General features: G+C 38.7%; 1 protein-coding gene and 1 pseudogene across 1 annotated transcript in view; one reads left to right on the top strand and one right to left on the bottom strand.

The window, feature by feature from the left end:
- The window catches only part of DMD (dystrophin), a 2292995-nt gene that overhangs the window by 7953 nt on the left and 2261748 nt on the right, over positions 1-23294 (bottom strand). Inside the window, 3 exon segments of the mRNA XM_026451980.1 lie at positions 7109-7201; positions 21132-21255; positions 22103-22346. Of these exon segments, the coding sequence (XP_026307765.1) occupies positions 7109-7201; positions 21132-21255; positions 22103-22346 (461 nt within the window).
- LOC111536580 lies at positions 10797-11407 on the top strand (annotated as a pseudogene).

The following is a 23294-nucleotide window of genomic DNA, read 5'->3' as shown; positions in this document are numbered from 1 at the left end:
TGGGCATTGTTTTCAAGGACAACTCAAACTTAATGTTAAAAAAAATCTCAGAATCTCTTCACTCTTGACTTGACAATCAGCACATTGAAACATAAACAGTAGTTGACTTTGTGTGCCCAAAGTCTGCACATCAAATGCAAGGTAGAACCCGACATAGAAGCTGGACTCCATCCTCTTGGGAGAATTTGTTCTATCTGATAGAAGCTGAGCATGTCCATGATGAAATTGGAGGCATTTGAGAAAATAGAAAAGAACAGATGAGGGGAAGAGGTAAGTCCCACTAATGGGCAAGCCACAGAGTCAGATCCAGGAATGAGCTTTCAGCTTCCTCCTCAATTCAACAAATATCAGGAGCCTTAAGAGGCAATGGCTAAAGACCCACTGGCCTTGATTCATAGATTCCTACATCTGTATGCATTTATATGTATTTCAAAAGTAGATTCTGATGAGAAAGTGTTCTATGATAAGTCATAATTGGACAGAAAAGTAGGGACCTCTGACCATACATGTCAATAGCATGTCTTGGGCATTCAATTTCCTTTATCTCCAAGGTCTTCAAACTGAAAACCTTGGTTTTCAAACTGTTTTAACTATAGCAATGGGACATCTCCTAAAACAATCTTATATGGAATTCCAATATTTGGAGCAGTTTAAAGCAGAGCTGTGAGAGATCCTGTACAGCATCTCCCTTTCCCCTCCACCCATCATTCTCATTCTCAGTGGCTCCAAGAAGATTAAAAACTCCCTGAAACAATTTGAGAACTACTAGTCTGGAATGAAGAAGTGTGGAGCTACGATACCAATAGAAACCTTTCAGAACTCAAGGTTAGGGTTCAAAACTTCTAGTATACATTTAAAGATAGTTTCTAAGTTTTTCTTCCCTCTCTCCCTCTCTTTCTTAACCCTCCCTTTCTCCTTCTCTCCCTTCTGAATTTCCTACATGACTCAGCAATTTCTTAGGAGTATCAGATTTTCAGCTTGACCACATAAGGGCCAGGTATTTATGATGCTCTTCAAGCCAGGGAAAAGAGGGAGAAAAATGGGTACTAGCTCCTCAGCTGTGGGTGTCACTAGTGGGAGACCCATACCAAATGATGTTCCCATCATTTGGGGAGGAGAACATCATTCTGTCCTTGATGACTGAAATCTCAGTATGAATTACTCACCCCTTCTTTGTGATTCCTTTAGCAAGGTTTTTTTAGAAAACTATCTTTATGTTTCATAATACTGTCTGGTGGCAGAATCAATTCTCTTCCCCTGTAAGACTATAAGCCTCTTGAGGATGGGGTCCACATGTTGCTCATCCACCTTTCTATCCCCAGTGCCCTGTACTGTACATAGACACTAATGGTAGTTGATAAATACTGGCTGAAGTGAATTGGTAAAGTAGTAGTTGGATCATGACCAAGAGTCCTTCTGTGTTATAAGTAACTTGCCCTTCACTGGCACACTTTAGTTTGGATGCCAAAGGCGGGTAACTTGTTTTGGCACGTAACTTTGGTCTACTTTTAAAACTTGAGATCTTTAGGAAGGACAGAGTTGTTAGAAAGCCATGTGATTTAGAATGTAATTATGGTTATGTATTTCAGAATGTAATGATGATTCTTAGAATGCTTAATGTTACATATCTTTAGTAATTCTACACTAAGCCATATTAGAACTCAGTATCAATTGATTATTGCTTAATATGTAGCAGCAAATGACTTGTGTTATGTTCCAGGTCCTTCTTCAGAAACCATATTGTATGCAAATGGACCTCCCAGAGCCAAGCTAACTCTAATCTCTTCTAAAATCCTCCCTCATCACTTGGGTCACCATGTACTCATTAACACATCACAAAAGGAAGATCCTTTTTTTTCACTTGAGAAAAAGTTAAAAACAAGTGGTATTTTCTACCATATAAGGACTAGTTCTACACTGACGAAACAGAGACCACTTGGTTACAACATTTTTAAAAGTTCTTGACTGGTAAATAGAGTTTTAGATAAAAGTGTTATTTTATAAACATATTCTTTTGTGGAAATGAGTTTCCGTAGACCTTCAGTTACAGTGTCCATCTGGCAATGTGATATGTTGTCAGGAAATGAATCAAGACAAAAGGGAAGTGTGCTGGGGCAGTTCTAAGTCTAAATAAAGGGCTTGGTCATGTCCAGAGAAGTCTAATTTCCTTGGGCAGTATAAAATTGACATTATTGATTGTAGTTCATTATTTTAGAGTTGAATTGCAGGACAGTACTGTTTCTGCATGCTTTTAGCCTCTTTTATATTAATTCACTGGCTGTTTAAAATACTTAAGGAAGAATGAGTCCCTTTTTAGGATTTCTGTTATTTAACAAGTCAAAAAAATTCAAATGGCCACACTTGCAGGCTCTTTGGTGAATATGAAGATACATGTATAAATCAATTCAATTTCAGCTCATTAATCTTGTTCAGCTGAAAGCTGATCAGCACAGAAGCCTGTGACTCTATACATGTAATGAGTCAGAATGGACAACAAAATAATAGTGTAAAGCAGGGAAATTTCCCCATAAAGGGCCAGAGAGTAAATATTTTAGACTTTCCAAGCCCACAGTCTCTGTACCAACTATTCAACATTGCTGCAACTACTCTGTCCTGGTAATGAGAAAGCAACTACAGGCAACATGTAAATGAATGGGTGTGACTATGTTCCAATAAAACTTTATTTATAAAAACAGATAGTGGGCCAGATTCGGCATATGGGCTGTATGTAGTTTGCTAGTCCTGGATTAAAGGGATAACTGCTCTAATCCTTTGTGGAAGCATATAGGAAACGGAACGGTGCCTGAAAAAGGGTACACGATATTTCTATCTGCCTTTGTTCTTTATGTCGCTCTTCCATAAACGAACCCCAGGATAAGATTTTAATTTTAAAAGATGGCAAGTTTTACAAAGCTGTTGGGTTGGCAGTTTAGGGGTATTTGGTAGAATGTATGTGGGCTTGAGAGGGGATGGTATGAAAAAAAGAGGATGGCATGGGCTGGTGGGGATAAAAATAATGTGGCACAGGTCAGTAGGCAAGAGATTGTACAGGCAGCAGAAATAGTAGCACTGCTAACTGCTTTCTGGATTATTATCTTGGCTCTTATTATTCATTCATCTATATAAAGTGGTACCACATTTTAGAGAGCCTAATACCATACTGCTGACTAGGAGAGCATTTCTTTCATCAGTGCACATACAAATAAAAACATCTTTGTTAGTCTGCTAAATGATCAGGGACTTATGGACAAGTCACTTAACGGGGTTATTTTTTAAATTATATTTGTTTATTCTACCCATGTAGTTTTCCTATAGAATGGCAGAGCTTTAGAAAGTACCTTATAGTAGATAATGACTTATTACACTAGAATTCAACTTCTACACATATACTTACAAAGGAAGAGATTAGAGATAGATAGATTAGATAGAAATTGGCTAATATTCAGTGTTACACTGAGCCACTCAAATCACCCAAGTGTTTGTGAACAACTAAGTATATCATCTAGAGACCAACCAGAAAGATATCATCACAAAGCTACACGTTCACACATTCATATCTTGAATATGCTGCTGCTTGTATTGCCTATTATGCAGGATAGTTAGTGTTGGCCATCGTTTGATCACTAAACGGAGAAGCATGCAACTCCTTTATTAATTTTGATAACAGTTTAGCAAAGCCATTAAGATATGATTAGAAGCCTAACTTAACTTGCTGAATGGCCATAAACAAGGCACTTGACTTTTCTTGGCTTCCGGGTACTCTTTGTGAAAATAAAAGATAAAGGTTAGCTGACACCTTCAGGACCAACTCTGTGACAAGGGGCAACAGAAAAGTTGTAAATTTGAGGTACACAATAGCTTACCTATCTATATACTTTATATTTATGAAAAGCATACGTTTTTTTAAAAACAGCTTTTCCTCTGTGGGCAATTATCTAGCAGGGTTAAGTAAACCATGAGGTGGTATTTAATAGCACATTTCCACTAAATGTCAGACCTCTGGCTCTCACATCTGTTTTGAGTTACTCAAACAGCTGTCCAAAACAGCTGTAGCAACCACGAACTTTGTTTTTTGTAACACAACAATGAGAACATGGATGCTAGTGTTAGAATACAACTATAAAGGTCTCTGAGACATCAGCAACGTCTTGGCAGAAACTTCCATGGCAAAAATCTCAAAATTTAAATTTCTTTGAAAGACAATTCACCTAGGCAAGAAAAACTGAGATCGGATAGATCAGCATTTTTAAACCACTGGTTCAAATGGATATTTAGTGGGTTGCAACCAACATTTTGTTTTTAAATAAATAAAATGGAAAAGCAGCATGCATTGTATGTAGTATGGAAGGCATCACTTGATGAAACTTTTGTTTCTGATCTTTGTATGCATATGTGACTGTAAACGTGTGTGTGTGTACATATGGTGGGTATATATATACATGTGTGTACATAAACACATGTATAATTTGTATCTTTACCCCAGTTTGTGATGTAAAATGTTTCTCTGATATGGATAACCATCAAAACAGAGTCAAAAGTCACTGTCCTGGATGTCAAAAATGTTAAAATGACCTTTCAAGGCTCTTCCATTTGAGAGACTTTGTAATCCCAAGATGTTAAGATTCTCAAGAATTTCTGCTTAACATCAGCCGAACACATCTACCAACTGGTAAGATGTTCCCGCCAAACTTGACTATATGTGTGTGTGTGTATACACATACACACACATCTGCTGTTTTTCAAAATTAAAAAAAAAAAGCTTTCAGTTGGAAATAAAGCATCCAAAAACCACTTTTTTGAGTGCATCAATAATTAGCCTAATTTTTACAATAATGAAACTTGTCCACTTGAATTTGGGGAGAAAAAGGCCTGTAAGAAAGGCTAAGTTAGCTCAAAGTAGCAAAACATGAGGAAATGCCAAGATCACAGTATTACAGAATGATCGGCCAGATTTTCTAACACCTTAGCTACTCTCTCGTTGTGTTTTTTGTTTATTTAATTGTTTTGTTTTTTAAGAATGTGAATTAATTCTCTTAGGCCACAAGGTACCACTGAGTAAGCAGAAACCTAAGTTAATGGAATTGGTATTGGACAAGGCCTCCCTATCTCACATTTGAGAACTTAAATCAGCACTTAAGGCCTGAAATTCTTCCGTAAGCACTAATTTAGTAAACACTATCCAGGTGGCCTGAATTGAGTTTCCTAAGTTTCCATACAAGTAAGTAAATCAACATCAGAGATACTGACTGCTAAATACCTTATCAGAGGAAGTATACTTCTAGTCTTCCAGGAAGCTTCTTCTACACCCATGTGGTATCTAGCTTTAAGGACTCTAAAAGTGGGACGCAGGGAGATGGTGCAAAGGATTTCACCTTACAGCTAATTAGGGTGGACCAGAGACTCAGGTACAAAAAGGAGTCTAGGAAGTCAAGGCTGCCTATGAAGAAGCAGAGTCATGAGCCTTGCTGTAACTTCGTCTCTGCTGACCTCTTGTTTAGATGTGGAAGAAATGCCCAGGGTGCCAACAGGGCAGCCACCAACTTTCCAGAGGAGGTAAACAAGCTACCAGTTCAAGCAGCCAGGATCATACAGTAATCAATGATTGTATTGTGATTTGAATTTCTTTGGAATTCTGTATCCGCAATTGACTGTTAAGTACCTTGAAGGCAAGGAACTTGTCATTTCTTCTTTTTATCCCTACTACCTCCACTGGTACATAGTAGGTGCTAGTAAAAGCGGGCAGGACACAGTAATGAGGAGAAAGGTGAAAGCACTTGATTCTGTCAAGCCTGTGTATGATCTTCTCATTATGAATTATGACATCTAGAAGGAGGAGCTATCTAAGATAGTCAGGATGGGGATGCGGGTGGCGGTGGGGGATGTGGAGGTGGGTGGAAGACAGATAAGATTTTTATCTGTTAAAATCAACACATCAGTGGCGCTCAGCAGTGAAAAGATGGCTGGTGCAGACATTTAAAATTAGCTTCCCCTGACGGTTCCTTAGCAACGCTTTACCAGAACATTATTGCTTTTAATGTGCACTGCACAACGTTTACTTGCACATCAAATAGCTAGGAAATGGCCATTGTTAACTGACACTGAACAAAAAGATAGGAAAAACACACTACTCAATACACCCTCCTCATTGCCCTTATGGAGAGGAACAAACAGCCCAGATTTCCTGCTGCCTGTCCCTCCCAGGCTGCCCATTAGAGGTGCCAATCACTGGCCACAAAGCCTTGTGTTTTCTCCCTTTTGTTTCTCTAGGCTTTCCTTCTATTTGATCACAGGCGACTGCCACCATCCTTTTTACTCGTTGAAGGAAGGCGAGACAGTGACTTTGTTTTATGTGAGGGCAATAAACCAAATAAATGCCCCCAGAAACGAACACTAGTAGCAAAATATCATCTTGGATGAAGCAAGACATCTGAAGCTCATGCAAGCCAGTGGGAAAATTCTGTGTAGTAAAATGCTGTTTTTGTATGGGAACAAAATACGCTAGGCCAAAGTGATGAAGAAAAAGAAAAATATTAATGTCTTTCTTTGCTAAGCCTGTATTCCCTCTCTTGAAGTAAAAAATAATAACCAACTACTCTATGAAGATTTAGTTGTCCCTATATTTAAATGATGGAGTAAGATACAATTTTTAAATATAAAGGGCATCAGATTGCAAGTCAGAATCTCTACCACCACTGATCAGTAGGCATGTTCTAGGCCTTGCTGTAGCACGTAGTAGCCATAAGTCCCTGGTAAAGGCACTATCAGGGCATTAATTTCCTCATCTGTAAAAGTCACATAATAATTGCTCTTCAGTAAAGGGCACCTCATAATTAACTCTTCAGACTAATGTGTGAAGCAAGTAAAATACTTGACAAATAGAAGGTGGTATTCTTATTTCTGGAAACATGTTGACTTCACAGGTATTTGAATTCAGAATACTCCACACCAGAAATTCACACTTACAAATCAAATCTTTTCACCATGGACCCAAATTGCCATTCTGATACCGCGTGTTGGCTTCCAGATGGAAATACACACACCAGTTGGGTAGGGAAGCGAGTGGCCTGATCCCAGCAAATCTGAGTCCCCTCTAGGTATTGGAGCTTACCTCTTGAACTAGGGAAGGAGTTGTTGAGTTGCTCCATCACCTCCTCCAACCCTGTGCTTGTGTCCTGGGGAGGACTGAGAACATCTTCCTCACCTTAATAAAGGCAAAAACAAATAATGGAAAATTACATTTATACAAAACAGATATTAAAGAAAAGGGTCATAATTACATTTTTAACACCATTATAAATTCATTTCACTTGCTCATAAATAACAAAAAAACTCCTCAAGATTAGTAATTAGGAAATAATTCTTTAAAGGGACGAATTCCATACAGTAGTTTATCTATATCATTACCCTTGGAGAAAAAAAAAAAAAACTGTGTATCTTTTTTATTTTTGAGATGGAGTCTCGCTCTGTTGCCCAGGCTGAAGTGCAGTGGCACGATCTTGGCTCACTGCAACCTCTGCCTCCCAGGTTCAAACGATTCCTCTGCCTCAGCCTCCCGAGTAGCTGGGACTACAGGCATGTGCCACCACGTCCAGCTAATTTTTGTATTTTTAGTAAAGACAGGGTTTCACCATATTGGCCAGGCTGGTCTCAAACTCCTGACCTCATGATCCGCCCACCTCGGACTCCCAAAGTGCTTGGATTACAAGCGTGAGCCACCGCGCCCAGCCTACTGCGTAACTTTTTAAAAGCTGACTAGGAGAATTACTTGAAATGTGCCTCGCATATAGAAATGATAAATACAGGCCGGGCGCGGTGGCTCAAGCCTGTAATCCCAGCACTTTGGGAGGCCGAGACGGGCGGATCACCAGGTCAGGAGATCGAGACCATCCTGGCTAACATGGTGAAACCCCGTCTCTACTAAAAAATACAAAAAACTAGCCGGGTGAGGTGGCGGGCGCCTGTAGTCCCAGCTACTTGGGAGGCTGAGGCAGGAGAATGGCTTAAACCCGGGAGGTGGAGCTTGTAGTGAGCTGAGATCCGGCCACTGCACTCCAGCCTGGGCGACAGAGCAAGACTCTGTCTCAAAAAAAAAAAAGAAAAAAAAAAAAAAGAAATGATAAATACATGAGATAATGAATACTCTAAATACCCTGACTTGATCATTACACATTCTGTGTATGCAACAAAATATCGCATGTACTCCATAAATATGTACAAATATTATACTTCAGTAAAAAACAGGCTGGATGTGGTCGCTCATGCCTGTAATCCCAGCTCCTTGGGAAGCCGAGGTGGGAGAACTGTTTGATGCCAGGAATTTGAGAGCAGCCTGGGCAACACAGTGAGACTCTGTCTCTATTTAAAACAAACAAACAAACAAACAAAACAAAATAAAAATAAATCTAAAAATAAAAAAAAATTAAAAAAAAAGTCAATGGAAAAAGGTAAAACTGACAAACTCTCTTTTGTGCCCCATTAACAAATGTGAAACTTTGTTCTATGTAATAAAATAAGTATTACTGCACACTTGCAGTGCAGTCTCCTCAACACAAAAGAATAAGAACTGAACACTTTGCAATCACTTCATGAAGGTAAGAAGGGAGTTGAGACACTGAGGTCTTTTCTTCACTCTTTCGACATTTAACCAAAAATACAAAGGAAACTCAAGTACCTTTAAACTCCAATGTAATAGAAATAAAAATAGTATGTGTCCTATATAGGTCATGAAGTATGTGTCCTATATAGGTCATATACAGTTTTTAGAATATTCTAAAAACTGTAGATATGGCATATACCAGAGAGTTATAATCCTTTCCTCTTTGTTACTTGGGACTACTTTATCATAATTATGTTTTGGGTTTTATAAAGAAGACATTACAAAAGTTTTGACTGTTTATGTGAGGAGAGAATGATGATCTGGAAACAAAGACACCTATGGATGGATGATATTCACTGGGATTGGAAGTCTCCTTGTAGATTTTGTGGATCTGTGTCTCCATTGTTTGTTCATGTGTTAAAGAAATACACTTCAAACAGCATTTGCAAGTAAAAGGGAAATTTCTTAGGTGCAAACCAAATTAAAGGTCCTTTGAAAGTAATTTTTCATAATATACAATCTTCCAATAGTGAAAATAACTTCTATTCAAGCTCTATTTGTTTTGCCCATTGTCACTTCCATCTAAAACAAGACCTTGCTTTAGCAAGTCAACCATAATGAACTTGCTTAGGGACAACCTCAGGTTTACATCTGACTTGGAACTGCTTCGGAAGCCAGTGAATAAGTGACTTAAATATGCTTGTCATTTCCTTTGGTCTATGTCACTTGGATTTTCATCTATGATTATAATCCTGCATTTATTCCTTTTTTTTTTTTTTTTTAATACAGCAGAAGCTAAAAGAATCACTGCCAATGCTAACCATTAAGACAAAATCATATTCTAGGTGGATGTGAGGCTTCATATTTTTATTAGAATGGAGGGATAAGAACGTAAAGTAGATTAAAAAGCCTCAGACTATGTGAGTCTCCTGGTAACATACCACAGGAAACCTCTTTGCAGTATCAAGTACAGGAAACAGGTGCTGAAGAATTAAGGTCACGAAGCAGAAAAGGAATAGTTACAAACTCTTTCTCTCTTCTCTTTCTCTCTGTCTTCCTCCCCCCTCACACACATGCACTATTTGCTTAAGTTTATGCCTTTAGAAAAAGAAGTGAAATTCAGTATTTTTAGTTTCATTTTTCTTGCATTTTTAAACTACCATTATCTGGTGAAGATGAAATGAATGAAATACTACCAAGAGGATCAAGATCCTGACAACTGAAGGGCTGATTACATCTCTCTGTTCCATTACTGATGCAAATTTTTGCTGAATTGGGAAACATGAGGCATTTTAATGACAGTAAGTCCACTTTAGTGAAAGTATGCCTTACCGAATAAATCAGAACCAAGAACGACGCTCATGAACATCGATGTTAATATTTCTGACAGTTTAATTACATCATATTGGAGCTCTAGGAAACTCAGTTGTACTGTGTTAAAATTCAGGCACAGTTCAATGAAGTGACTGGCATTCCTGTTCCTGAATTATTTCAAAGATCAAATTATAAAGTATAAACCTAATGATGTCAGCCAAGTTTATCTTTCCAGATAAACTCTCTGTGAGTCTTTAATATGAGTGTCCAAGTATAATACAAATGTAAAATTGGCTTATTTGCTTTAATGGAAAACTTTTATAGCAGTGATAATTGCATCCATTCAGACATTTTTTGAGTGCCTATTACATTCTAGGTAGTATAAAAACAAGTAGAATATAATCTTGTTTTCTTCTTTTCTCAATATTTTCACGATTTCTCAAGATGGTTTTAACTCATTGTTTGTTTTTGTTTGTTTGTTTTTGTTTTTGTTTTTGAGATGGAGTCGTGCTCTGTCGCCCAGGCTGGAGTGCAGTGGTGGAATCTCAGCTAGCTGCAACCTCGGCCTCCCGGGTTCAAGCGATTCTCTTGCCTCAGCCTCCTGAGTAGCTGGGACTATAGGCACGTGCCACCATGCCCGGCTAATTTTTTGTATATTTTAGTAGAGATGGGGTTTCACCGTATCAGCCAGGAGAGTCTCGATTTCCTGACCTCGTGATCTGCTGGCCTCGGCCTCCCAAAGTGCTGGGATTACAGGCATGAGCCACCACGCCCAGGCTCATCTCTTTTTAAGAATCGAAATCAGACATCACATATGTGCATGGGTAGAAGTGAATCAACTCATTGAAAAATGCTTAATGCGAGACTAGCGAACAATACAGTCAGGATGGCTAAAGGTGACCCCAAGAAACCAAAGGGCAAGATGTCTGCTTATGCCTTCTTTGTGCAGATGTGCAGAGAAGAACATAAGAAGAAAAACCCAGAGCTCCCTGTCAATTTTGCAGAATTTTCCAAGAAGTGCTCTGAGAGGTGGAAGACAATGTCTGGGAAAGAGAAATCTAAACTTGATGAAATAGCAAAGGCAGATAAAGTGCACTATGATCGGGATTGAAGGATTATAGACCAGCTAAGGGAGGCAAGAAGAAGAAGGATCCTAATGTTCCCAAAAGGCCACCGTCTGGATTCTTCCTGTTCTGTTCAGAATTCCACCCCAAGATCAAATCCACAAACCCTGGCATCTCTATTGGAGATGTGGCAAAAAAGCTAGGTGAGATGTGGAATAATTTAAATGACAGTGAAAAGCAGCCTTACATCACTAAGGCAGCAAAGCTGAAGGAGAAGTATGAGAAGGATGTTGCTGACTTTAAGTCGAAAGGAAAGTTTGATGGTGCAAAGGGTCCTGCTAAAGTTGCCTGGAAAAAGGTTGAAGAGGAAGATGAAGAGGAGGAGGAGGAAGAGGAAGAGGAGGAGGAGGAGAAGAAGGAGGAGGATGAATAAAGAAACTATCTGTCAAAAAAAAGAAAAATGCTTAATGCCTAATATTTTCTGTGTCAGAATATATTGTAAAAGTTAAAACAGCTAAATGAAACCTGAAGTTAAAGTAATACCATTGTAATATTTGATACTAACCCAGATTTTTAAAATGCCTTTTAAAAACCACAAAAGTTTAAAAACAGTAAGATTAATTTATTTATTCAAATATTTATTAAAATCCAACTATTGTTCACTGACGACATATCAATAAGCAAACAAACCCCACCCAGACACTCTCTCTGTGAAACTCGCATTCTTATGGAGGCACACAGGCTTAACAAGTAAATAAGTAAACTATATAGGTATGTTGAGTGGTGTTGAACACTCTGAGGAGAGGGCTAGCAAGGGACGAGACTCATCAGAAAGTGGAGTCTTGGAAGTCCTCATTGATGAGATGCAGTTGAGCAAAAGCTTTAAGAACTGGAGGGTATGAGTTGCACAAGTATTTGAGGGAAAAGTGCTCTACACAGAAGGACTGGCAAATGTAGACTCTGAGAGGGGAGTGTGACTGGCTTGCTCAAGTACAGCAAGAAATCCAATGTAGATAAAGCAGAGTGAACAAGAGCTGGGAAAACAGTTCTTCCCTGGCCTGGGAATTTGGATGTGGCCACATAACCTGCTTTGGAAAATGGAATGTAAGCAGGCATGACAAAAGTAGAGGCTTAGAATGTCTTTGCATGGTTGGGGTTGCCCTCTTGTGCTTATGTGCACAAGAAGCATATGGCCCAGGTAGCTTGCTGGCCCAAGTAGCTTGCTGGCCCAAGAAGGATGACAGACATGTGGAACAGATCTGAACCCAGACCACAACTTGGTGTCAAGTCCAGCTGAGTGCCAGCAAAAGTTCAGTCAAACAACAGATGCATGAACAAGAAATATGCAACTTGAGAATTTTGTGGTTATTTGTTATGCAGCAACAGCTGACTGATACACTATTATGGGCATCAAACAAGCCAGATACAATAATTATGGTTTGTCTAATAATACACTATGTAGCTACAACATAATAGGTGTAGTATTAATCCATTTTCACACTGCTATAGAGATACTACCTGAGACTGGGTAATTTATAAAGGAAAGAGTTTTAATTGACTCTCAGTTCCAGATGGCTGGGGAAGCCGCAGGAGGCCTCATGATTATAAGCTTACAATCATGGTGGAAGGCAAAGGGGAAGCAAAGGCACCTCTTATATGGCAGCAGGAGAGAGAGAGAGTGAAGGGGGGAGAGAGAGTGAAGGGGGAAGTGTCACACACTTTTAAAACCATCAGCTCTCCTGAGAACTCACTCACTATCATGAGAACAGCATGGAGGAAAACTTCTTCATGATACAATCACCTCCCACCAGGTCCCTCCCCTGACGCGTGGGGATTACAATTCGAGATGAGATTTGGGTGGGAACACAGAGCCAAACCATAAATTGGCAACCCCCAAATATTTCTGACTCTAACAATAATACCTGTCATCACAAGCTCCTCATCACCAAAAACAAAACAAAAACACCTTTTCATTTTTTTTCACTTATTCAACAATACTTATTGAGTTCCAATTTCACACTAGAGACTTGCACAGCCCTTATTCCTACTTCATGGATTCACTGCCTGCTCAAATAGCATATTGCTAGTGTTTGGGGGATTTTAAACTTAGTTGATGATAATTCTTTTTTTTTCCAGGTAGATATTTTAATGTAACAATATAATAATGATATAGGCAATGATATAATAAATTATATGATTTCAGATTTCACATTTTAAGAAATTGCTACTTATATAGTTTCGGTGAAATTGCAAAGAAAAAAATTCACAATGATCTGCAAATGCTATTAAAATACCCCCCCCCCTTTTTTTTCAACTACATATCTCTATGAGGTCAGACTTTCACAAAACAACATAACAGATGCAATGCAGAAGCAGAAAGGAGCCCAGCTGTCCTCTGTTAATGTTAATATTATATTAAAGAGATTTGCAAAAATGTAAAGTGATACCACTATGTAAAATGATAAAATGATAGTCAAAATGTAAAATAGCCACTTTTTAAAATGTGGCTGCTAAAAGACTTTAAATTACATTATTTGTTGTTTGAGATGATATATTTTTTCATATGATGTGCAATATCCGTTAACATAATGATTTTATTATTGCTTTTAAAAAATAAATAAATATTTAAAAATTGTGAAAATGTAGATTATAAGTTACCCAAACTGCCACCCCCCACCACCACCAGCACCAAGAATTCTGGTTCCAGAGGAATGGGCTTGGGCCTGGAAATGTTCATTTTGTATAATCCCTCCAGGTGATTATGATGTAGGCAGTCCTCATCTACCCTTCAGACAGGTGCTGTCTAAGGCCCCTCCCACTCCTAAAGTGTAAACAAAAAGAATGAAGAGAAATATTTTAGGGTTAATGGAGAGATTTGAAATGGTGTTTTTGTTTCCTCTGGGTAGATTTCAGGGCCAGTCATGTGACCTCACTGCAAACAAGTTTTTTTTGTGTCAATGGATGGCAATTCTTTAACACTTAAACTTGACTCTACTCCAAGGTGATTTCCACAAACACACATAAATAATAGATGTCAGTGTGGATGTGGTGAAAACAGAACACTTTTACACTGCTGCTGGGAATGTAAACTAGGACAACCACTATGGAAAACACTATGGAGGCTCCTTAAAGGGCTAAAATGTAGAACTACCATTTGATCCAGCAGTCCCATTACTGGGTATCTACCCAAAGGAAAGGAAGTCCTTACGTGAAAAATATACTTGCATACCAAGATTATAGCAGCGCAATGCATAATTGCAGAAATATGGAACCAGCTTAAATGCCCATCAACCAACCAGTGGATAAAGAAAATGCAGTATATACGTGTGTGTGTGTGTGTATATATATATATATATATATATATATACACACATACACCATGGAATACTACTCAGCCACAAAAAGGAATGAAATAATCGCATTCATAGCAACCTGGATGGAGTTGGAGACCATTATTCTAAGTAAAGTAGCTCAGGAATAGACAACCAAACATTGTATGTTCTCACTTATAAGTGGGAGTTAAGCTATGCAGATACAAAGGCATAAGAATGATACAGTGGACTCTGGGGACTCGGGGGGAAGGCTGGGAGTGCGGTGAAAAGGCTGCACGTTGGGTATGGTGTACACTGCTCAGGTGATGGGTGCACCAAAATGTCAGAAATCACCACCGAACAACTTATTCATGTAACCAAACACTACCTATTCCCTGAAAACTATTGAAATAATAAAAAGAAAAATAATGTTTTTTGGATTATTAGCTAGTTAGTCTTCTTGGCTTGTCTGATTGTGGTCCAAATAAATCACTGAAACATTTTTTAAAATGAGGAAAGACATAGTCAAAGTTAAACAGTACCGTGATACAGCACAATATGATAGTCTCCTTTAATCACTGCTGAAATGAAGAAAAAATAAGTCAGATGACTGAATTTAATCTGAGAAAAAAGAAAAGGAATGCTTTGCCATGGCAAGATATTCTTCAGTCTTCTGAAACATAACGATGGTTTCAGATCCCTTTCTTGAAAGGATGATATGCCATCTGACTCACTTCCCTTTCTTTGATTCAAATGCCGATAATGGTTCTATTTACTTAAAAAGTGATTTTAGCCAGAACCTATGCAGCCTATGCAGAATAGACACAAGAATCACTCCTGTGATTCTATCTGAATCTAAATAAATTATTTTCTCTTTTTTAAAAAAGGAGCTGTGTACAAGAAATTATTTTTTCTTATAAAGGGGATTGTGTATGAGCAAATACGCCCACCAACATTTTTCTTTGGATTTTAACCAGTTTCCAACTTGATGTGTTATTATCTTACTACTTGTGTATTTCCTGCCTTTCTCCAGTATTTTTTAGAAGAAAAAGCACACTGATTTATCCAATACCCAACTTTTGGCTTCAATTAATTTTTTTCCTCATGATATAGGACAGATGCTTTCAATTTCACACATAAATTCTGTGTGTAACATCTTTAATATATTATGGTGTACAATGTTGGTGCTGATTACCAGCTGATCGGTTTTGAATGGTGGTGAAAGCTAAATATCTTAAACGTGTGGGCTGTTCCATGTGTACACAAGAATGTATTGTGCTTGATTTCCAAAAAATTAACTCAATAAGCACTTTACTGATTGTCGCACAGAGTGTTCTCACATAGTAATGACAATGAGCAAGACTTATATCCTGTCCTTAAGGAGCTTAAGTTCTAGGGAGTTGTAGGCAGAAGAAACAAGTACTAGTAACTGCCTGAAAACATGGCCGGGTGTGGTGGCTCACGCCTGTAATCCCAGCACTTTGGGAGGCTGAGGTGGGTGGATTGCTTGAGGTCAGGAGTTCAAGAACGGCCTGGCCAACATGGTGAAACCCTATCTCTACTAAAAATACAAGAAAAATTAGCCAGGCATGGTGGCAGGCTTGTAATCCCAGCTACTCGGGAGGGTGAGGCAGGAGAATTGCTTGAACTCAGGAGGTGGAGGTTGCAGTAAGCCGAGATCGTGCCGCTGCACTCCAGCCTGGGCAATAAAGCGAGACTTCGTCTCACACAAAAGAAACAGCAACAACAACAACACCAACAACACCAGAACGATATAATGCATGATTAAGTTCCAAAAGAAAACTCAACTGAGTGAAAAGAAAGGATGCTATATTTCAGGTAAAGAACATAATGTACTCAAGGCCAAAGAGCACATTTATTTATTCTGTTGTCAAACAGAAGGCATAAAATGCTTATGGAGGGGAATAATATGATATCATTTGAATGGCAGAAGAGGAACTGAAGTATCTGGAAGATAGCTTAGAAAGGGAGAGAGACCAAAGGCAGAGGAACCAATTAGGAAAGTATTCATATTGTCTGTTCAGGTAATACATGATGAGGACTAAATTTGGGTAGAAGTAGCTGAATTGAAAAATTTTGCTCTTTTTTATAAGTAGCAAAACAGACTGACCTTGGTGACTGGATTGATGGTGGTGGAACATAGCTAAGGAAGGCAGGTAAAGGAAGAATGTGTAGAACATGACTTTTTATAGATTGGGAAATTGGAAGAGATGTTCCAAAGGTTGATCATGATTTCAGATTGGGCTCTATTTTTATTTATAATTCTATCCAGAAGATGCTCAGGTGGGAGGTCTGGGCTGGAAATCTTGACTTAAGAGTTGTCAACATAGCAGAGGCCAAAGAATGGAAAGAGTGCCCAGGGAGAGTGAAGAAGGGTGAAGGGGATGGAGAATCTTGAGGAAAACCTTGATGTGATATACTGAGGATACCTTACCTATATGGTAATCTGGCATAAAACATTTAACCTGAACCCAATCACTTGGATACAAGCAGACAAATTCAAATTGGGGGACATTCTACAAAACATCTAGCCCGACCTCTTCTAATATATCAACGTCATGAAAGATTTAAAGAGGCTGGGAAAGTGCTTCAGATTAAAGGAGACTACAGGGACATAACAAAATGCAAAGCTGCGCCTTCATTGATCCTGAATGAAAAATATCGCTATAAAGAATATTAATTGGCAGAATTGGAGGTATTTGAATTTAAGTTCTACATTAGATAACAGTATTGTTCTTTTTTGAGCGTGATAACTGTGCTTATGTAAGAGTATCTTTCATTTTAGAAGACACATGTTCAAGTGTTTTGGGGTGAAGTGTTATGTATGAAACATAACCACTGAGTGGATCAGTGAAAAAATATCAACAAACTATATACACACATGAATATGATTAAATATGCACATAAAATATAAGCACATACAGTATATAAAAATACGTTAAAATACAGATATACATGTTAATCTAAATATATGCAATCCACTTAACAACACATGAATGTAAAAGTACATAAATAGATATAAAGCAAATGTGGCAAACTGTTGAATTAATTGCAATTTTGCCATAAGTTTGAAATTGTTCTAAATAAAAAGCTAGGGAGCCATTATGTCATAAACCTCAAAGGTACATGATATATTTTATTTTTTAAAAAGCAAAGGAACAGTTTACTTTTTAAATAAACAAAATATAAAATGCTTCACAAAACAGTAATCTGGTGGCAAGTTAGGAGTCATCAGAGATAAGGAGTTGTTCGGACATCATAGATTTGTGTATGGAGCCCATGAGAGCCAATAGAGGATAAACATTGTTAATTTCCATTTTTGTTCTGTATTTGCTTCCTTCAATAGAATGTAAGTTTCATTAGCACATTGTCTCAGTAAGAACTGTACAGAACACAGATGGTACATAGAGACTCAGTGATAAGTATTTCATGGCTTGAGGAAATATGTTGACTCTTTAGACACATCACCTAGTATGACTTGTCTCATGTTTCACTTAAAAGAAAATCAATCGTCGGGGTTGTATATTTAAAGAATGCAGCTCTATCCAGAATGTGGTTCAGCAAATCCCAGCCTTATATCTCAAACCTTCAAAGCACGAGGATACACACTGCATTTATTTAAACACCTGTGTGCATCCTTCAAGAAGACGGTAAGGTTTTTTTCCTTTTTAAATGAAGTTAGCTTATGCAGTTTGATATGGTTTGGTTCTGTGTCCCCACCCAAATCTCATGTTGAATTGTAATCCCCATGTGCTGTGGGAGGGATCCGGTGGGAGGTGATTGGATCATGGGGGCAGTTTCCCCCATGCTGTTCTCATGATAGCGAGTTCATGTAAGATCTGATGGTGTGGCAGTTCCCCCCTTGTTGTCTCTCTCCTGCCGCTATGTAGCACAGGCCTTGCTTCCCCTTCCCCTTCCCCCATGAGTGTAAGCTTCCTGAGGCCTCCCCAGCCATGTGGAATTGAGGCAATAAACCTCTTTTCTTCATAAATTACCCACCCAGTCTCAGGTAGTTCTTTATAGCCATGTGAAAACAGACTAATACACAGTTCAAGAAAAAGTACCTTTGAATTCAGTCTTTTCTTTTAGAGGACAAATTTAACCACACAGCTTATCCATTTTATTACCAGCAAGTTATCTCTTAGCTTAACTCAGCCATTGGAATATAGCACTTTTGTCCTGGTATCCAGTTCTATCATGATCTTTTTAGCTCTACAGATCATCAGGTCCACATCCTAATGTGCATTTTAATTTGGGCGCTTTAACAGGTATGCTGCCTAATCCCCATTGTTAACAACCTAAATAATCAATGCTTCTAAGCACCCAGGGCTCTGAATCTCACCACTAAAATATTTGACTTAGTTTCATAGGCTTTACTTAAAAATGGGGGAAAATCCTGAAGTAGAAAAAAAACAAGAGGTACTAAAGCTCAGTTGTTTTCAGAATTTACCGACTTTGCAAATGCATACAATCGTTTTTCATGTAGTGTGTTACCATTTACAATCCCAACAGTTTATTAGCTATAGTCAGATCTCAGATGGAGAATGTGACACAGAGGTTGCCTTAAATCATGGAGTTGTAGTAAATTCAGGAAAACAACCTCAAACATATCCTTTTCCTTCTCAAAAAAATCAAAACCTGGCTTTCCTACAAGGTTTGGCTTCTCCAGAGGAGAATGTGCCTCTTCCCACTGCTCCAGGTTCTTGAACTTCATCGCATTTATTTCAGCCACCCTGTCTCTTTCCTCAGAAATGCTCACCTCCTCAGAGCCCTCATCCATCTTCTTCAACATCTTTTCCATCCTGATCTACCACTGTCGTCACGATAAGGACCTCACCCCTCTGCTGATAAGCTCTGCAACGTTGGTCTCATCAACTCCATGAACTGCATTCCTTACCCCTCAGTGATCACCAAGTAAAATCTTCAGCAGCTCACTGGGAGGCACCATCTTAGATGTATAAATTGCTTGAAAGTATTTTACTTCCATGATATCCAACTTTTGAATTTTCCTGACTGTGATCTCCAAATTTTTCACCATAAAACTCACCCACACCCTTGACTTTTCCTTTCTGTCCTATCCATTTTGGTTAAGGCACTTTGCCTCTCTTTATTCTACCCTCACGGAGGAGCTCAAGTATGAAATGAATTCCTGAACACACCATCATATCAGGCAATAGAGCTGTAAGTGTACAGAATCAATGAGTCACAGGTCTTTTCTATTCTGTGAGGTAAGATTGAGAGGACCAAGTATAACCAGTTTAGGACCCAGGGAAAAGTAAGGATAGAGGATGGAGCTGACTCATACTGGGCCTTTACAGAGAAAGAGAAATGAGGGAGGGGGCCAAGTATTTGTGGCCTTCATAAAACCCTCTATTGTCTAGCCAGACACAGCAGGAAAAACCAATGAGCAGCTGGCTAGCAACCCCTGTCCTAGCCATTCATTACCACTGTAAAATGCCCTACTCTCGTTTTGACCTTTGATCATTTATGCCTTATCAGTTCCAACTTTCTTAGAACCTAGTCCTAGGCAGAGAACATTGCTAAGAATGAGAACAGGCCATGTTGACCATTTCCTCAACAAATTCATCCAACTTCTGCCTAAGGCTTCCTTCTTACTTGGTAATGTTTCAAAATTGTCTTCACTTTCCTTAATCCTCATTCATTTTAAGATTACCTAGTCTTTCATTTCATTGAAACAGCAGAAGTTTTCCACCTTCCCTTCTCTTGGCCTAAAATGGTTTCTCAAAATTACCCAATGCATTTATAGTGACCCAATGGACTGTGATTTATTTTAATTTCCATTGAGCTCTCTTTAGCATTTCACCTTGTCATCACATCTTCCTTGAACCTCCCTACTTACCCATCCTTTACTATTCCATCCTTTACTATTCCCCAAGGCACTGGATTGAAGCACCTGTTATAGATTTTATAGATTTCTCATCTCACACCCTTCAGCAATCAATTCTATGAAACTCATTCTCAAATCTCTCCAGTCTGCCCTCTTACTTCAGGTATATATCTGTATCTTAATTTCTTTTGGGACGTGACTTAGAAGACCTGTCAATTTCTCAAACACATTATGGCCACAATCAAAAGTTTCACTATCTTCTTCCAACTAAATCCTCTCCCTTCATTCCTCTCCGTAAAATTTGCAGTCAGTCCCCAGACCCTGGGAACTCTTTTTGTTTTTTTGTTTTTGTTTTTTTTTGTTTTTTGAGACAGAGTCTTGCTCTGTCGCCCAGACTAGAGTGCAATGGTGCCATCTTGGCTCACTGCAACCTCCACCTTCTGGGCTCAAGTGATTCTCCTGCCTCAGCCTCCTGAGTAGCTGGGACTACAGGCGCATGCCACCATGCCTGGCTAATTTTTGTATTTTTAGTAGAGACAGGGTTTCACCATATTGGCTGGGCTGTTCTTCAACTCCTAACCTTGTGATCCGCCCACCACACCCTCCCAAAGTGCTGGGATTACAGGCGTGAGCCTCCACGCCCGGTCCCCTGGCAAGTCTATTTTTATAGAATAGTGTCACAGTCCTCTCCTCCCACATCTCTCAAGTGCAGGCCCTCAGAACTCACGAATCTTGGCCTTGGCAACTGCCTCCTAACTGGTCTTCTCACCTATACTAGTTTTCTGTGGGCCAGATAGAGCTGCCAGAATACATCTTTTTAGAATTTTCTTTTTAGATTTTTTTCACCTGGTATATGATTTTCAGTGGCTCCCTGATACCAAAATGAGTCAAACACCTATGGCCAAACATTTATGTCACTATAATGTGACTCTACCTTTCTTCAGATAACAAAATCTGAGAGTAGCTAGGACACTTACCCATGGAGTCTGAAGTCTGACTGCCAACCACTCGGAGCAGCATAGGCTGACTGCTGTCGGACCTCTGTAGAGAGGTTGAAGGAGAGGACACCGTTGTGCCATTCACTTTGGCCTCTGCCTGGGGCTAAGTCATCCAAAAGGAAACAGAATTACTTTTCACAATAAACATAGAAATGTATAAATATGAAAATATTAAAGACACTCAGGACTCATAAATTTTGACCCTTCCTACTTTAGAAGCCCTCCCAAAGATTAATTTGGGATATTTCACTGTTGATATAATCCATGGATACTGTCTTTGTATCTGAACTGTGCTCCCTTATAAATTTGAGAAAAAATTAGAGCTACACTGGAGTGAGACTATAAATCATTACATTAAATAACTGGAAGATTTAGAAGGTCATGTGAGAATGATGACACTATGTGAGAACTCAAAACTGTAGTGGAAAATTCATATCTTTGTGAAGTATTAAGTAACAAGATAGAACATAATTCAAAATGTAAAATTCCCAGAAAGCCAGAACTATGTCCAGGTAGGTCTTCTGGCGATGCAGTATCTTGCTAGGTTTTCAATGGAGGCTTAAAGAACTAAATATTAGGGATTAGGAGAAAAAAACACAATGGTATACCAGAAAGTACAACTAATTGCAAATGAAATAGTTCCATTTCAAGAAGTGAAATATTCACTTTTAGAGAACCAGTGGAAACCTTTTGGCGTTTTTTCCCCCCAAGATGTATTTCAAATTGGTCAAGAAAAAACCACTTTGGTAGGAAACAATATTGAACAAACACGAAAAAGACACACTAGTTTTTCTATCTCCTCTACTTCTATCCTTTGATACCTATCACTTTGCCAGGCACATACCAAGCACTTAAGAATTGACGCTTGTTACACCTATAAAAAGTGCTCTCTGCGATTTAGTTTTAAGAGGGAAAATGAATGTTTGTAAAAATCCCATCTCTCTCCTCACTTGCTCCAGCAGCTGCCTTAGCCTATGTAACTGTGACTCCAGCTGTTTATTGTGGTCTTCCAGGATTTGCATCCTGGCTTCCAGGCGACCTTTGTGTTGACGCAGTAGCTTGGCCTCAGCAATGAGCTCAGCATCCCGGGGACTCTGGGGAGAGGTGGGCATCATTTCAGGAGGGGACGGCAGTGGGGACAGGCCTTTATGTTCGTGCTGCTGCTTTAGACGGTCATATTCTGCTTGCAGATTCCTATTGGCATCAAAGAAGTCAAAAAGAAAAAAAAAAAAAAAAAAGAAAAAGAAAAAGAAGAAAAAAAGTAATTTGAATATCATCACCAAATTTCATATACCGTGGTAGATAGATGCATCTGACTGCCACCAAAGAACAGCAAGCAAAAGAGAGGCACTAATGAATGGTTTTAATGATGACAATCTTACCAGTGCTAAAAGAACAAAACAAAATGTGAAGCTTTTGCCTGATGTGTGAAGGGAGCCATGCTTTTCAATTTTTTATGTTATGCTAAGAGCCTCATGAGTGCTATGTTCAGATAAGTAAGCAGTAAAGGATTTAATCACTTTGTAAGTATTTCTTTATAATGTCATGAGATTAAAAAATTTATACCTCTACAACACTTTAGTTTGCTTTAAACATTAGCAGATATGTTCAACAGAAATATATAAGGATGGAGTACATATACCCATGTTCCTCCCACCTCACCTTGATAAGTTTATCATTTGCCGTATTTTCTTCAAAAGTTTTTTGAAGAAAGAAAGGATAACAGCCAAAGCAGAAGCTCCCTCACATGCCCACCTCAACGCCATACCATTCTCTCCTCCCCACTGCCCTCAAGGAGATAATGCCACACTGAATTTCATGCCCAGTGTTACCATGAATGTATAGACAAATATTAGGTTGAACTTAAAGATGCTGATGTTTGCCTGTATTTTTCTTTCACCTACAAAATCACCCATTTTATGTGATTCAATCTAATGGCATTATTTTGCACGTTCTTAAACTTTAAATTTAAGAACTTCATGTTTAAGAATATACATACCATTCTAAGAGTTGCTTTTTGCCTTCAACACCATTTTGGAGATTTCTCCAGGTCGATACATAATAGTTTGCTATTTGAACTGCTGTAAGGTATTACTATTCTGTTGCTTGAATATGCCAACATTTTCCTGTCCATGGACATTT

The sequence above is a fragment of the Piliocolobus tephrosceles genome, chromosome 12 (genome assembly GCF_002776525.5).
Source record: "Piliocolobus tephrosceles isolate RC106 chromosome 12, ASM277652v3, whole genome shotgun sequence".
Taxonomy (NCBI): Eukaryota; Metazoa; Chordata; class Mammalia; order Primates; family Cercopithecidae; genus Piliocolobus; species Piliocolobus tephrosceles.
The sequence above is the reverse complement of the archived record's forward strand: the minus strand, read 5'-3'. Positions and strand labels throughout refer to the sequence as shown.